At 30.4% G+C, this 16,841-nt stretch overlaps 1 protein-coding gene across 1 annotated transcript; it reads left to right on the forward strand.

Annotated features, from left to right (window-relative positions):
- The first annotated feature begins 1,256 nt into the window (after nt 1-1,256).
- Nucleotides 1,257-2,607, forward strand: LOC136974759 (prolactin-releasing peptide receptor-like). Its single transcript, XM_067269702.1, has one exon. The coding sequence runs from the start codon at nt 1,294-1,296 to the stop codon at nt 2,485-2,487; it is 1,194 nt and encodes a 397-aa protein (XP_067125803.1). The 5' UTR covers nt 1,257-1,293; the 3' UTR covers nt 2,488-2,607.
- Nucleotides 2,608-16,841: the final 14,234 nt, after the last annotated feature.

Genomic DNA, 16,841 nt, shown 5'->3' on the forward strand with positions numbered 1-16,841 from the left:
TTCAAAAATAAAAAAGACAGTAATACTACCTTCTGTTATTAATTTGTTTTAATAACAATACAGTCAAATCTGTGAACAACAGTCACTGACGGGAACATAAAAAATGTCCGTTCTTTGGAGGTTATTTTATATGCATTTTTGTTTAAAAAAAGATTCTTAAAAGGCCGCTGTTTAAAGGTTGTCATTAAAATAGATATTTTGACAGGTAATTCTATTTGATTAGTTGATAACAGTTATACTTTATATTTATTATTCACTGTTAATTATATCATTAAAATTGTAATTTTTTTAATTATTGTTTAAAAGATAATTAAGGTAATATTGCTTAAAAATAGAAATAAAATACGGCATAGTTAATATAACAGAAAGTTATCTACTAATTATTATTATTATTATGTTGGGTTAAGTGAGATATACTCGGTTAACACCGGTGGCTGTGTACTTGCCGGACCAAAGTCAAGGCATAGTAACCAAAACAGAAATTAAAGAAGTGTATCAGTGTGTGTGTCTGTATTCAGGAACTTTCTCACAATATGACATGTATTCAATATAGTGGCCTTCTGTAGTGTGATGTATGTGTTTCTATTCAATTCTAATGTGCCCAGGCTTTTGTGTAGTGTGTGTGGTATGACACCTGTAGAGGAGAGAACAACAGGTACAATAAGCACCCTATCCATCCTCCACAGATGCCTTATTTCCTGGGCGAGTTCTGTGTACTTGCTAAATTTTTCAGTGCATGTGTTTTGTATATTGTGAGTGTTTGGAATGGCTATGTCTATAATGTATGTGATTTTATTGTGTTTGTCAATGAGTGTGATGTCTGGTCTGTTGTGGTAAATTGTTTTATCTGTGATTATGGCTCTGTCGTAGTACATTTTGTGCGTGTTGTTTTCCAATACTGTCTGTGGAATGTATTTGTAGTATGGTCTCGTGGATGTCTACTAATTTGTGTTTCTTTACAAGCTCTTGGTGTATTATATTTGCTACTTGATTATGTCTGTGTAGATAATCTGTCTGTGCCAAGAGCTTGCAACCAGAAGTGATGTGTTGTATAGTTTCTGGCATGACATGACATTTTCTGCATGTATCATTTGTGAGTGTTGTATCTTTGAGTATCTCAAGTCGTAAAAGCGAGGGTTTATTACTTGAAATTAATTAATTATATATACGCTATAAATTATTGCATTATATTAAGATTTGTTATATACAATAATATATTTATGTATATATCTATTTTTTTTTTCTTTCAGATTGATCAGAATTTCATCTGTTAAATGAATTTATACATACGATATGTCTCTACATATTGCTAACGGTTTGCACCTTAGCAATTACGCTCTGGCTGCTCTTATAAAGAATAACACTTTGGTCTACGACTATTTAAATTTAAGTATAAGTGAATATAACAATCAAACCGTCTTGGAAGAATATATCGAGACTACCGATTATATTACTAATCTACCCGCTTTTAGAGCATTTTTTTATTGTCTCTATGTTATAATATTCTTGTTGGGAATATGTGGCAATGTGTTGGTGTGTTACGTTGTCTTTCGCAATAAATCCATGCAGACTGTCACCAACTTCTTCATAACTAATCTCGGTCTATCTGATATCCTTCTGTGCACCTTCGCTGTACCTTTCACTCCACTTTACATGTTCATGCAAGAATGGGTGTTCGGAGCAGTTTTATGTCGACTAGTACCATACGCTCAAGGAGTGAGTGTGTATATCTCTGCTTTTACTTTAATGTCGATCGCGATCGACAGATTCTTTGTCATTATTTACCCATTTAAACCTCGACTTCAACTCAACGTTTGCTACATGATCATCGTCTCTATTTGGAGTACCGGTGCCTTACTTACTCTTCCATATGGTATTTTCATGAACATGTTAGCAGATAATGGCAAATGGTACTGTGACGAAGTATGGCCTTCAGAATCTAATCGTAGAGCGTTCGGTTTTTCCACCAGCATTCTTCAGTTTGTAGTACCGTTCATCATCATCACCTTCTGCTACATGCGTGTTTGTGGAAAGCTCAGAAGAAGAGCCAAGTTCAAACCGGGTGCTAAGTCTCAAAAGAAGGAAGAAATGGAGAGAGAGAGAACCAGAAGAACTAATCGGATGCTGATAGCCATGGTTGTCATCTTCGGAGCCTCGTGGCTACCCATCAACATGTATAACCTTATAGTTGACTTTTACATTCCCGCTTCAAATTGGAAATATCTGAGCGCTTTCTTTTTCCTTTCTCACGCAGTAGCCATGAGTTCCACTTGTTATAACCCCTTTCTGTACGCTTGGTTGAACGAAAATTTCCGCAAGGAATTTAAAACTGTTCTTCCTTGTTTCACTACTCCCGTTGCTTCTGGTAGGTTCCATAACGTAGGTCAGAATCGGGCATGTAATGGCCACGAAACAGCATTAGAAACACTTCTTCCAAAAAATACGATCAAGATACAAGTAGATAAAATCCCTTCGATTGCTACATAAATATTAAATATACGATAATTCCTTAAAAAGTTATAAAATAAATATAAAATTTTCTGCTCTTTGTTAACATTTCAAAATAGAAAAGATTCATTGTAATTACTATAAAAATTATTTTAAAAGGTGTATTTGTGCTTATTTCTTGTTATTTATAAAAATTTATTATTTTCTAACCTATAATTTTCTTTTATTCCGTAACTTTACCAATAAAATTTAATGCCGGAAGCTATGAAAAAGTTTTTGCTTTGGAAAAGACTGCGATCTTTCTTCTTTGTATAGATTTTGCTTGTTTATATATCACGTTTCTGTATATTTATTACACTTGGATACATAATTTTAGCCACTAAATATGGAAACATAAAACAGCTGTTTATATTATTTAAACAGAAATTCAAAAATATTTTCATTCTAATATGAAAGACGACGTTAACTGGTTGAATAATACCAACTCTTTATTGTTACTTTTTAAACTTGTATGTACACTTGTATAGCCTATAGGCCTATACATATACAGGTGGCCGAAAAGTCAGTTAATCAAGTTATATATTAAGACTATTTTAAGGACGAGTAAAACTGGTTTGAATAACTACATGATTTTGTCGTTAACTGACTGTTGGATTAGCCTATCTGTACCGTAAATGCTAATTAAAATCGCTGTTAGGAAGCTCAAATTAGAACGTATAAACCTACATTCAGTGTATGAAGAATAAACTTAGCCTATACACATGTAAATACAATGTATAAAAGTTTGAAATTTGAATTTTTTCTTGATTTATTTATTTATAAAAGTAAGATACTTCGGATCCCTGGGCGTTATGCTAGTTACGTACATGAACGTAATAATATATTTACGTACTGTACGGTCTTTTAGAATACGATTAGATCTGAACTCTCACATCTTTACGCGATATTCAGCTTAGAAGAGCGATTTCGTATACCAGTCTGAAATTAAATTATATTTGATTTGGGATCAAGACAGAAAGAAGCAAGAATGTTATAATTTACATTATTGTTATAACAGTTTTTAAGCGTTATATGATGCAAACAAATATAATTTAAGGACTATAAACGAATTGCTACAAGATATTTTTGCAAAATGCCCTATCACAGCCAAGTTTTAACAGAATAAGCATTTTTTTTAAAACAAAAGTATTGAATTATTTTTATGGTCATTTTAGCAATTTTAAAGACTAATTCTTTAAAGAGAGAGTTTAACATGTAAAATTCTGTTTTTCAAGTTGGAGACGCGTGCTTGACGATTCTTTAGGCTTTTGCGACCAAATTATTAAAGAACTTTAGCGCATTATAATATTTTTTATCTCTGTTTTTAGACAAATTGAAAGAATTATTCATATTTGACTCAGGCTGATCACTATGACCGAGTGATAAAACTATAAAACGCTAGTCACCGATGGGTCATATATTGATTAACATTAAGTTACGAAAGTTGGAAAATATCGATTCGAAAACAAATTAGACTTTTGTAAAGTTTTAATTTAAACACTTATTACGTTAAACTTTGCAATGGTTTTAATTAAAATTCGCTTGTTATCGATGAGTGATAGCCAATTTTTAATTTCATTCGTCGAAATTATTAATCATTATTTGACAAATATTTAAACCATACTTCGAAACAATAAGGCAAAGGACAAACGAATATAAAGATTACTCGTGATATTAAATGATAATTAATTTGTGAACTCAGAAAAAGAGATTGATTTTTTGAACTATAATGCGTTAATTTCTTTCTCTAGTGTTTGTCGCTTTATCTGTTTTAAAGTAAACTAATTAATTAATTAGCTTATTGAAAGATGATCTGATTTGGTTTCCTTAATTCAAATTTTCCATTTATTCCGAATAATTCAAAAATTGGCGTAAAGTTATACACGAAAAACTTTACGTATTTTTCTACAGTTTGATGGAATAAAGCGACACAATACTTAACGATCTACGTGTCGTTTTCTGCCAGGGATGTACCTCTCTAGAGGACTTTCTATGAGAAATTGACCTCTATTTAGGTGTTAGGGAAGTGAAGAAAAACCGGAAAACTCCATATGGCCAGCTTGTTGGTCAGGTTGAACTACTTGTGTTCAGTAGTTCTATCCACTCGGCCACTGGTTGGCCAACCTTACTACAGACCTTACTTACTTCATAATTGCTTGCTGTCGATGGAGTTTATTGAAACTAATGAAGCTAATTCATACTTCAAGTCATTAAAATTCATCGTTTATTATTATAAATTTAATTATTCGTTTCATCTCTACACTCTACAAAATCTCTTATTTTGAGTGTAATCATCTCGTAGATTATTCAAATTATTACGTATAAGCTAATGAATATTTATTATTTAATTAATTACGTTGATATTTAGTTATTCAACTCTCATTAATTCTACTTTTATTCGCATTTATTGCCCAATAATTAAATAAAAACTACATCTAATACCGTAATAATAAAATGAGAATAATTCAAAAAAGTTATGTAACGGTTTATTGCTACTCTCAAGTAAAACATATTATATGAACAGAAAATTAATTAATTAAAATAAAACATACTTAAGAAATTATAATAAAGGTTTTAAATAAGAAAATTATCTTGTTTTTAAATATGAAATGCTTTAATTTTAAAAATTTACATTTAAAATTGATTAAACAGAAGCGCTCGATAAAGAATAATTAAAATCAAACATGTGATGAATAAAATATAAAGTAAAAATTGAAACTACGAAGTAAATTATTACATAAAATCTAGAATTTCCCACTTAGTAGATCGCCATCTTCGGAATAATCAAATGCTTATTTCTTGTGTTAATCAGGGAATAAGCATTTTAAAAGTTGAGAAATACTCGATTTAAGATGTATCGAGTATCGTTTAGTGGTGATAATCATTGTCAAATGTATTTTTCTTATTCTGTATTCATGTTGGAGCATCAACCGATCGTTAATTCTTTCTTTTTCCTTTTATTTCTGCTCTTCTCTGAAATTCTTACCTCATTTTACGCTCGAATCGTCTAATCTCATTTATTCTGTAGGAAACAGAATTAAATTTCTTCTCATTTCTTCCTTCCTTTTACTTAATTCTGCATATTTCTTGTATTCTCACAAATGATATTCGTCTGTTAAATAATTTAATATTATTTACAGTAATGAAGATGTTTATTAAAAAATAGCTTCTTCAAATATATAGACTTTCTCTTGGTTTAGAGGCGTATAGAGAACAGTCATACGGACAGACACCAATCTACTTTAAATATACATTATATAGATAAATTTTTAAGATTCTAGAATTATATTTAATGTTACGTTTAAATTAGTTTACATTTTATCTTAAATATGTTCGATGTTGATGACGTTTTATACAAAACTCGCGAAGAAGAGAGTTCAGATTGTGAAAAAAATTGGCTTCCGCCTATTAATAGTTCTAAATTCACTCAAGTGTACAAGTTGTAAAGTAAAAAGTAAAGTAACAAAAATAACTGCCCTTATGAAACAGTGTAAAAACCATCTCATTAACAACATTCACAACTTCAGCTTCGGATTTAATTGCATTGATCGGATAAGGCAATAGAACACATGGGAGATCTTCTAAGGAGGATGCCTCTTAGGAAGACTTCTATAGAAAACAGACCTATATTTAGGTGTTAGACACGTAAAGAAAACCCAGAAAACTCCAAGTAGCCAAGAGCAATAATAATACTACCAAACACGACCAGTGTTTGGTAGTATTATTAACTTCATCTTTGAAAGGAGACATTTTTTTTTTTTTTTTTTTTTTTTTGTAAACGAAACTGTCAAAATGTCCTGCTAAAGTTGAAATAACTGTGATTTATTAATTAAAAAAGACTTCACTTTATCCCGTTGATTAAAAAATACCGCATTTTTCTGCATGACAAAGAAAAAAAAAGAAAATTTCGAAATTAATTCCAAGAACTTAAAACATAAATTTCAATTATAGAATTAAAGATAAAACCATAAAAAGATTTTTTTATTCTCAACACAACAAAGACATTTTCCAATACAAAAACATTCAAAGAACCATAAAAAGTAGTTTTTTTTTTGACAGATAAAAGTCCTTTAGATTAATGATTTTATTGGAAAAACTTTTAAAAAATTTATATTATTACAAGAAAGGATTTATTAACGATTTTTTAACCATGTTTTTTTTATTACAATTTGACAAATAAATAAAAAAATTCTCTTAAAATCTTTGTATTAAAGTTAGAAGAGAAATAATTTCATGATTTTTTTAAAAATAAAACATAATCATTTTTTCTTTTTTATAATATTAAGAATTAAATATTTACACTCTTTTAAAAATTAATAATTATTTAAGTACTGTACTTTAACATAAATTTAGTTTCTAAACTGAAATTGTATGACTCAAATTCAACAGCGCCAATTAGTGTCGGATTGGAAAAAACCTCTGAACTCTTGGGTTCGCGCCTCAACAACGTGCTAGCCACGTGGAGTTTTCCAGTTTTTTCCACGTGTCTATCACCTAAATAGGTATCAGTTTTCCGTAAAAAAGTCTTTCTGAGAGGCACCCCTCTTGGCAGATTGCCCATAAATAAGGCATTGATAAGGCACTTCAACTGTCTTATCAACGTAATTAAAGTTTTCTTTTTTCAAACATCTTAGGACTTGAAATAATAATAAAACTTTCGAAAAATTAACATTGTTGAAGTATAAAATTAATTTTTTTTATTTAAATAAAATTGCTGATATTTAATTGGTTTATCTTTTGAAATAATGATGGAACCAAATTTTATTTATAGATCAACTGAAAACCTTATAATGTTTTACAATCATAATTAAAGTATAGTTCATATTATATCACGAACGTAAACTATCAAATAATGCTTTTGTAAAGTTTATCACAGGTAAAAAATATAAATACAATTACAGTTTAAATACAATTACAGAAATAATTCACTCTTGATCTATGAAATTTTATTGATAAAAAAAATATATCGATCATTATTTGGCACTTCACCGTATTAAGAAGTTATTTTGTATATTAATAACAAGCATTCTATCATCCTCTGTATAAAATGATGTGAATTATTCAACTGAACCATTGCGTTATTAAATGTAATTGGAGTATAGTTGCATACTATGATACTGTTTTTACATTATAGTATGCTTGATATATATATAAAAAGGTCATTAAATGAGGAAAGAGTATCATGAAATGTTTTTTTTAATGAGATTTCTTTTAAATTAATTTATATTTATATCAGACAAATTACGAAAAATTCTGATCTTGAAAGGAACGACGACCTTTCTAATTTCGTTTCTTCTTCTGCCTAAGAAACAATGCCAAAAATTGATTTCATAAGTGACGAGACGTCATGTCTCTTAAGAAAATTACAAAAAAAAGTAATTTCGACTTAAAACAATCGAAATATTGTAAAAAGTATAAGTTAAGTATAATTGTTATTGAAAAAGTACATATTTTGGCAGAAATTTCGAAAAAAAATTGGTAATGCATCTTTAAACGAATGAAATTGAGATGAAGTAAGTGTGATGTTTCGAGGACTATTAATTATTGAAAGTAATTTTTGTAATACAAAGACATATTTGTATTATATCATATATTTATCTTTATTTGCTGTTTTATAAATTAAAACAGTACTCATTTGAAGAAGCAATATCGAATTCTCTCGCTTTTCATTAGAGAGTTTCGAAAATAATTAATAAGTAAATCCCGAAATATTATGAAATATAGATTGTTGGATACTATTCGATTTTAACAATTAACTTTGAATGTTAACTACAATCCCCTAGTTAAGTCGGATGTGAATTATTTGTTGGAATAAGAATTTCTCCTGAATGATTATGATAATCTGCGATTATCAGAAATTTTTGTTAAAAAATAATTAAATAATTTAATTAGAATACTATAATTTAGCATCATTTTTATTTAAAATCTATATTAATTTACCAAATTAATATATTTCTTATATATTTGATCGAATATGGCAAAGTAACTCATAAGCAATCTGTCAAGGGGATTCTTCCTAGAGGTCTATCTACGGGAATCTGGCCTGTGTCTAGGCGTTAGACACGTATAAAACTCTATCTGGCTAGAACTATTAAGTGATGGCAAGTTGGTCACGGGTTTATATCACACAACTCAAGCTCGTCACGTGAAGATTTTAGGTTTTCTTCACTTGTCTAACACCTAAATAGGGGATATTCTGTCACAGGACCTGTCGGAGACATCCCCCTTCGCAGATCGCCTGTGTGTTGCGTTGTTTTATACCACTAATCCACTTTTATTCTTTTCAAAGATGAAATATAGAGCAGAACATTAAATTTACTCATTTAAAAGACTCATAATAGGAGATTATAAAAAATTAATAAAAAACTGAGAAAGTGATTATTTTTGGAAACTCGAAGCGATTAAAATAATGAAACTCTGAAGAATTAAAAAGTTTAACGTCACATAAAATAAACTGCTCGGGGAATAATACATTATAGCAAAGGAAAAACCATTAAAATATTAAATATATAGTTATTATCCTTTTTTCACTCAGTTATTTAGAAACTGCAGACTATAAAATTGATTTTTGTTCTTTCTGAAATCTTCATTAAGGTTAATGAAAGTCTCAAATATATAATAAAATCTCTTGCAGACTTTTCATACAAGAAAGTTTTATTTTTCAATATTTCTAAAAAATTATCTCATCAACGAAGCCATACTGCGCCCCTCAGTAGTCGAATGAATTTAAAACCACTGAATAGTGGCAGTTGGTCGCGGGTTCGAGCTTCGACAATAGGCTGACCACGTGGAATTTTAACATGTATCTAATACAGGCATGGCCAACATACGGCCCGCGGGCCGGATCCGATCCGCTTAATGAATTTATGCGGCCCGCGATTAATCTTTTAATATTAGCTACTTAACTTTCAATAATTGGTCGAATAGATTCGCGATAGTTCTTTATTTCTTAAAAAATCTCATTGTAGAGATTTATAACTTTTGTACTCGTCTGTGTGATTGTGCCAGAATAAAAACAAAATGATAAATTTAAAATATTAATATTTATCATAATGTATGTTAGACAGTAATTCAAGATATACAGGTGATATTCAATTTAACTTAGTAATTCGTGTGCTTTGCTAGAAATATAATACTAATATATTTAAACATTTATTTACTTAAATGAATCGTTTTTGTATTTAACAGTTTTTAATTTTAATATTTCGTTCGGCCCGTGAAAAAATTTTTCTTTCCAATTCGGCCCGGGGGCAAAAACTGTTGGCCATGCCTGATCTAACACCTAAATAGAGATCAGTTTTCATAGGAAGTCCTCTCGGGAGGTACTATCTCTTTGGCAGATCGCCCACGTGCTAGGTTGCATTATACCATCAATCCATGATATTGATATTGCTATTATTAAAACAAGCTTTTTTCAATAAAACACAAATAGAAAACAGTTAATGTATATAAAGTTTGAAAATCAAGACTACAAATAGTTACAAAATCATTAAATTGCTAATTATAATTAAGTTAGAGAACAGTAAATAAGCTCTATTTATCATTACTTAAAACTTGTGACTTGAAATAAAGTATTACGTTTAAGTAAATCTCAATTAATTTTTCTAAAATATTTAAAAAATAAAAAATATTCTTAAATATAATTCATAAAATATTGAAACTTTACTTAAGAAATTAAAATTTACTTAAAAGTAAAGAGCTCACAGTAGAAAAAAAAAAATTATTTTTTCTAGTGTGTTCTCTACTTTTATTTAAGTATTCGAGTGTGAGCACTCTAGAAAAGTATATTTTTTTTTTACCATGCGCACAATGAATTCGTCCAGGCTCAAATGGGAGATGGGCCTGACTTATCCGGGACAAAAATCCTTGAAAAATTCTTGGTGTATGTGCCGGGATTCGATCTCGGATCCTCCAGATCAACAATTATTCGTTTCATGACAAATTTTTCCTGAAACGCAAGTAAAAATTTCTTTAAAATTTTAAATTTTTCATACATTGTTATGGATTTCCATATTGGAGTTTCGAAGATATTCCGTATTTGACCTTTCTGAAGGATAAAATTTTGGTTATAAATATATTTCTTCCGCTAAGATTTAATATACAAGAAAATGTAAAATACATCAATGATTTTATTAATTTTAACGAGATTAGAAATTAGAATCCGAGTATCATTTGCATACGATTAAATTTTCAATTTATGTAAATTTAATTTCGATCTTTAAGAGGAAAATCGATAAGAACAAAAGTATTAATTCCGGATTTTTAAAAAGAATTCTCAGATTGTTGAAATTATTAAATTATGAATTATTACATTAAATAAATCAATATAATTTATAATAAAATTACAACTTTTTCCTCTAACATAATTAATTTAATATTTCCCTACTGTTATATATAACAGAGCAGTGGTGCACTCAAGATTTACTCTTGCAGAGAGCTGAGTTGAACGGGTAAAAAAATTTTTAATGTGAATTCAATAAAATTCCCATCTTATACGACTGCTAATTCATAAGTAGTATACAAATAGATGACACCATATAATATAAATAAAAAAATAAATTTTAATTAAGAAAAGATTTTTGGAAAATTTTCTACTGTTTGTTTTCCTTTTTCTTTGGAGGAGCCAAGGGCCTCTTGGCCCCATGGGTGCGCCGTTGACAGAGGGTAAGTATGACAATTGGTCAAAAAACGAGCCCCCAAGAATTTTACACTTTTGGACTCGGGGGATCTTGAAAAGTCCAGAAATGCAAAAACATTCGAGGTTTTTCTGTATGTACGGATATTAGTGTGCATGTGTGTGTGGGGTGGGGGCAAGATTTTGTTCACCCTCTTTGAAACTCAATAACTCCTGTGCCTTTTGTCGACAATTTCTGAAATTATACTTTAATTATAAGTGTAAAGGGGTATGCTTGAATTGCTCGATCTTAAATCCTCTAGAAAGTGAGGTATTTGGATTCGGTGTTATAGAAACATGTTCAGTGTCTGATCATCTGGCATTTGATAAATCCTCGCTATTAATGTGTTAATTGGAAAATTTAGTCGAATATCAATTCACTCGAACGTTATGAATTGATATTCTGACAGATCTAATTCCTTTATAAACTCTAATTGAGTATAGTAAGGTTATCTCAACTTTAAATTTAATTATAATTATAAATAATTTCTTTTTATTAATAAATTCCAAGTATAATTACAATTCATGCATTTTATAAAATTTTCAATTAAATAAACTAATCAATAATTTATTAATCCAATTTATTCGTTCTTGCAGTATACAAAAATCCTCTTAAAAAAGTAAATTATGCCTTTAATTACAATTGGATCTTATTATATTAAAGGAGAACGTTTTTAAAATATAAATAATTTAACTTCATCTTTTCAAGATTTTTTTACTCAGACACTAATGTGTGAGCGAATAAAACCATTAAACACTAGTAGTTAGTAGTGCAGCTCTCTGAAAGAATGCTTATGAATGCATTTGTAAAAAAATATAAAATTGAAATTTTGATTGCACGTAAAAGAAATTGCTTTTCTCAATAAAATATCAATTTCTTCAATAAAAGAAGACATTATGGAGACATTTTAACAGAAATGTCCGTTATTATTTGAAAAATTCGACTTTTTATATTTATTTTTATAATAAACAAGAATTCTCGATAACTTTCCTATTTATCAGGAGTCAAAAACTCGTTCCTCTTCCAGATTTATGAACTTTGTTGCTTTAAAAACCTCATCTCTTTGTAAACATATTCCTTTTAATAAGACCTATCCACAATTATTTATTGTAGTTATTTGTCATTTAAGTTTGTTCATTCTGGTTCCCATTCAACAAACACAAAACTTTATCTATTTTCGAATTTCACCATGGACAAATACATTTTTTATCGTAGTGTTTTTATGTCATAAGGCATTCTCACACTACAAAGTGATAATTGCTTCCTTCTACTTTTTGTCATATTTTACATAATATATTCGCTACAAAACCATTTACTTAAAATTGCTGCAATTAAAATAAATTACTGGTTTTACTTTCCCGGCTGTTATTGAGTATATAACAGAGGGAAAATATGGTGATCGGTCAAAAAATAACCCATGAAAATTTTCATATTGAACACTGGTAGTAGGTAAGGTGTGCGGGAAGTTTTCCGGAATGTCTGCTTGTTTATAAGACGTAAATAGAAGCCAGTTTCTCATAAAAGTTCGGCGATCTGCCGAGATATCACCTCTCGACAGATCGCCGAACTGTAAATCAAAATACTGAAAACTTTCCATAATTTAGTTTTTGATTTTATATACTGTAATAGACTGTTTATTCTGTGGTTTCACGTGCGTAAAAACTATTTTTTTTTTTTAATGAAAATTACAGTAATTTTAAATTTAAACAAGGTTTAGTTTGATTCCTAGGGCCGGCACGAGGCAGGTTCAGCGCGTTCGCCGGAACCCGGTCCAGCGTTTTGAAAGGTCCCGCGGTGTACGAAAACTCATCAGACATTTTGCAGGACCCCTGTATAGTAGATTGAATATTCGGGTGTGTGGAAAATGCAATTGCATAATCCACTAATCGGTGACAACTTGCTGCACACTGACATGAGTCAAGATTTTCTCTCCCGTCTTTGCATTGAAATATTTCGTTGCAGCATGTTGCAGACGTTGACATTTTTTTTTTTTAACTCTTTCCGCCCTGTGGGCACTAAGAGGGCCTCTTTTAGAAGGCCCATTATGGGTTCGGCCAGGCCCACAATGGGGCGACCGGGTGGTGAGGGACGGGGCCCGACATATCCGAACGGACCACCCCCGAAAAATTCCTGGGGATTATTCGACCCGTTCGGATTCGATCCCGGGTCCCCCAGAGCGGTAGGCTGCCACCTTGACCGCTCGGCCATCCGGCCGTCGACGTTGACATTAGCGAGATTGAGGCCGAAGTTTTAAACGCCAAAACGTGTACGTCGGACGTTCAGCGCCGTTTTCCTCTAAGCCTAGAAGTTTGACAATGGCGTTTGGAAAGTCGATGGAATCTTGTTCGACATTCCAAACGCCATTGTCAAACTTCTAGGCTTAGAGGAAAACGGCGCTGAACGTCCGACGTACACGTTTTCGCGTTTAAAACTTCGGCCTGAACCTCGCTATTAAATGTTGTCATCAAACGTTGGCACGACTGCAACACGGGTGAGGAGGACATTAGGTGTTAAGGTAATTACCCAATTAGAAAACACCAATTTTGATTAACTTTTAACAGAATTATAATACCATAAACAGATGGAAAACATTTTTTTAGTTGCGATGATTCGGTTTGAAGGCGTGACAAAAATCATCAAAGTTCAGTGTAAGTCCATGAAGTCTTTATGTCCTGGAAACTAAAATCCAAAGGCAAACATTTTTTTATTTTTTATTTTTACTTTTTATTTAGTATATTATGTAGTAATAAATAATATTTAAAGTAATTTTCACATATAGTCTTATTTTGGGAGTGAATGGATTAAAGAAAGACGCATCAGGCTCTTCCATTGTTACCGTGTTCAACGTTGGACTAATAAAAAATTATCTTCGATCATCGATAAGCCAAGACCGATTTACATCTCTGTCTATTCTTTCAATAGAAAGCGAAGTAGCAAACTCAATCAATTTTGATGACGTAATCAAAGATTTGGCAGCGAAAATAGCGAGAAAAATTATGTAATATTCATCTTACAAAAAATATATGTAACATCCTTTGTACTTATAATAAATAATTCCTTATTGTGAAATTTAAGTATAGGATTTGAATGTATTCTGGTCCTGCAAAATTTTTGAACCGGGCCCCGCAAAAGGTCACGCCGGCCCTGTTGATTCCGTTGGATAATGCAACACAACATGGCAATCTGTCAAGGGGAAATGTCCCCCAGGAGAACTTTTAGGGGGTGCTAATCTTTATTTAGTGTTATACACGTGAATAAAATCGGAAAATTCTACGTCGCCAGCTCCTTGGCGAGACGCGAAATCAACAACTAGATGGTAGGCCTCTAAACACAGAATTAGTTTTTACAATATATAAAATTTAATAAAAATTACTGTTGAAACGGTTGAGGAAACTTCTGTTGCCCCAGTGACTCTGTAGGTGTTGTATTGGATAAGTAGGTTCCTGCCTCTCGACTTCCAGTCGACCTTGAAACAATGGGCCTTTCAAGTATCAATAATGGATGACTTCCTCCCACAAAATACATTTGAATTTGATAATTTTTGCGTAGCATAACCTCACTTGGAGTTTTCCTGGTTTTTTCTACGTATTCAACACCTAAATAGACACGGGTTTCTCATAGATCTCCCGTGTTGTGCAGATCGCCTGTGTTTTATTGATGGGATATGCAACACAAGCTTAATTTATGTATTTTTTAAATAATGTAATATTTATAATTATTTCTCATAAATGAACACAAAAATAACTGTAATTTTTCGCATTTGTAGGAAGATGTTAATGTCTTTGCATCGGTCTCTTAATACTGCCTGACATTTTGTATATATCACATCCAGTATTACCCCTGTCAAATAACTTAGATACTACGATGTCCGAAGTTGTCTTTACTAGAAATAATGAGAACATTTTTCAAATAATTTAGTAATCGATCGTAAAGATAAATTCTTAAGTATTTTCTTCTTTATTCGGTTATATTTGTAATCAGAACGGTCATCAAATACCTCATAAATATTAAATATTCATTTCGTGAATATTAAATATTTGTGAGTATTTGATGACGATAATGTCTTTGTAGAGTGCTTGAAGAGTAAAATAAAGAAATTAAAAAAATAAAATAAAAAATAGCGAAGAGAATATGAAAACGAACAATAATTGAATAACTAATGTGTCGAGAAGTGAAATGTAACAATTTCATGAAATCTTCATAAAATTTCAAAAAACAATAAAAATGGAAGATAATATAATTGGCTTTTTTTAATTATTTGTGTACGGTAACGCGATCTGCGAAGAGGGGTGTCTCCTCAGGAAAATTTCTATGGGAAAGCGAGTTATATTTAAGTGTTATAAACATGATGAAAACCTGAAAAACTTCACGTGGTCGGTCTGTTGGCAAGGCACGAACCCATCACCAACTACAAATACAAATTGGTTAAGTGGGTTTACTTGGCTTACATTTGGTTTGGTCGTTTTATCCACTTGGCTACTGGTAGAAGATTTTTTATAAAAATAAATTTTAAAAATTGAACCCCTGAGCAATATTTCCAACTTAATAATTTTTCATATGTTTTGTTTTTGAAATTTTGTTAGTATGTTGAAGAAAAATTCTATTTCTTTCCATATTATTGGATATTTTTTTATCAAACCTGTTTACATTGCTGGATTTGAGGTCAATTTTATGCATACTCTAAAATTTTATATTGATTTTTGAAGTTATTTCATTTCAAATTGATATGTTTGATAAAATATAATTTATAAAAAAAACAATTAAAATGAATTTTATGAAACTAAACTAAAACTAAAAATTAAAATTTCCATTTAATCATTAATAATTTTAATATTTTAAATTAGAAGTACTGAAGTTTCTAATAACGTTTACTAATTTTGAATGAAAGAAAATTTGAAAAAATCAGAATTACTTTTTTCTGTAATTAAATATCTGTTAATAATTTTTATACACATTAAAATGGGATATTTTTAAATTCAAATTCTAGTAACTTGCTATATAATAGAAAGCTCTTTTCAGAATATTTTTTCTATCAATTTAACTGTTAAGCATACTGTTTAACATATTTTTTTACGAGCAAAGAATTAACAAAACTTCAGAGTGTCCTCAGTCTCTGGTGCCAAACTGGGTAATCTGTTAATGTCTATAAGATTAGGGTTGCAAGTACAAACAGAATAAATGGATAAGAACAGATATTGGAAGTTATAGTAACTCCTTCCCTCATTCATTATCTTAAGACAATAAGATTGGTGTTCCTTTCATTTGTGGGAATGATTAGAAAACAGATTAAATTGGTTTCTAAGCAACTATCTGGAAGTTTTTTTTATATCTAAATAAATACTTTCAGATTTCAGTAAGCTTGTCACAACTTCCAGTATGTGATAAATAAAGTAATAGTTTAAATAAATTTCCTTAAGAACTTCTTAAACCAAAATCTAAAATGATTTAAAGCAAAATAAGTCTTTCAAATATACAAGCGAAGTATTATATTAACAATTTATAATTTATTTATCGCCTAAGCGAAAAAGTTTTAAACTTCCTAAGTCAGAATGGGATATAGTTAAGTAACACATGAGCGATCTGTCCAGGGAGATGCTTCCCGTGAGGCCACTCTATGAAAACCTGACTCCTATTTAGTCATGTAAAGAAAATCCAGTAAACACCACGTGGCTAGCACGT

Source organism: Centruroides vittatus, unplaced genomic scaffold, assembly GCF_030686945.1.
Source record: "Centruroides vittatus isolate TY-2023 unplaced genomic scaffold, ASM3068694v2 contig_355, whole genome shotgun sequence".
NCBI classification, from domain to species: domain Eukaryota; kingdom Metazoa; phylum Arthropoda; class Arachnida; order Scorpiones; family Buthidae; genus Centruroides; species Centruroides vittatus.

Bases quoted from the DNA above. Each gene is read 5' to 3' on its own strand.
- LOC136974759 (XM_067269702.1), top strand. From the start codon at position 1,294: ATGTCTCTACATATTGCTAACGGTTTGCACCTTAGCAATTACGCTCTG.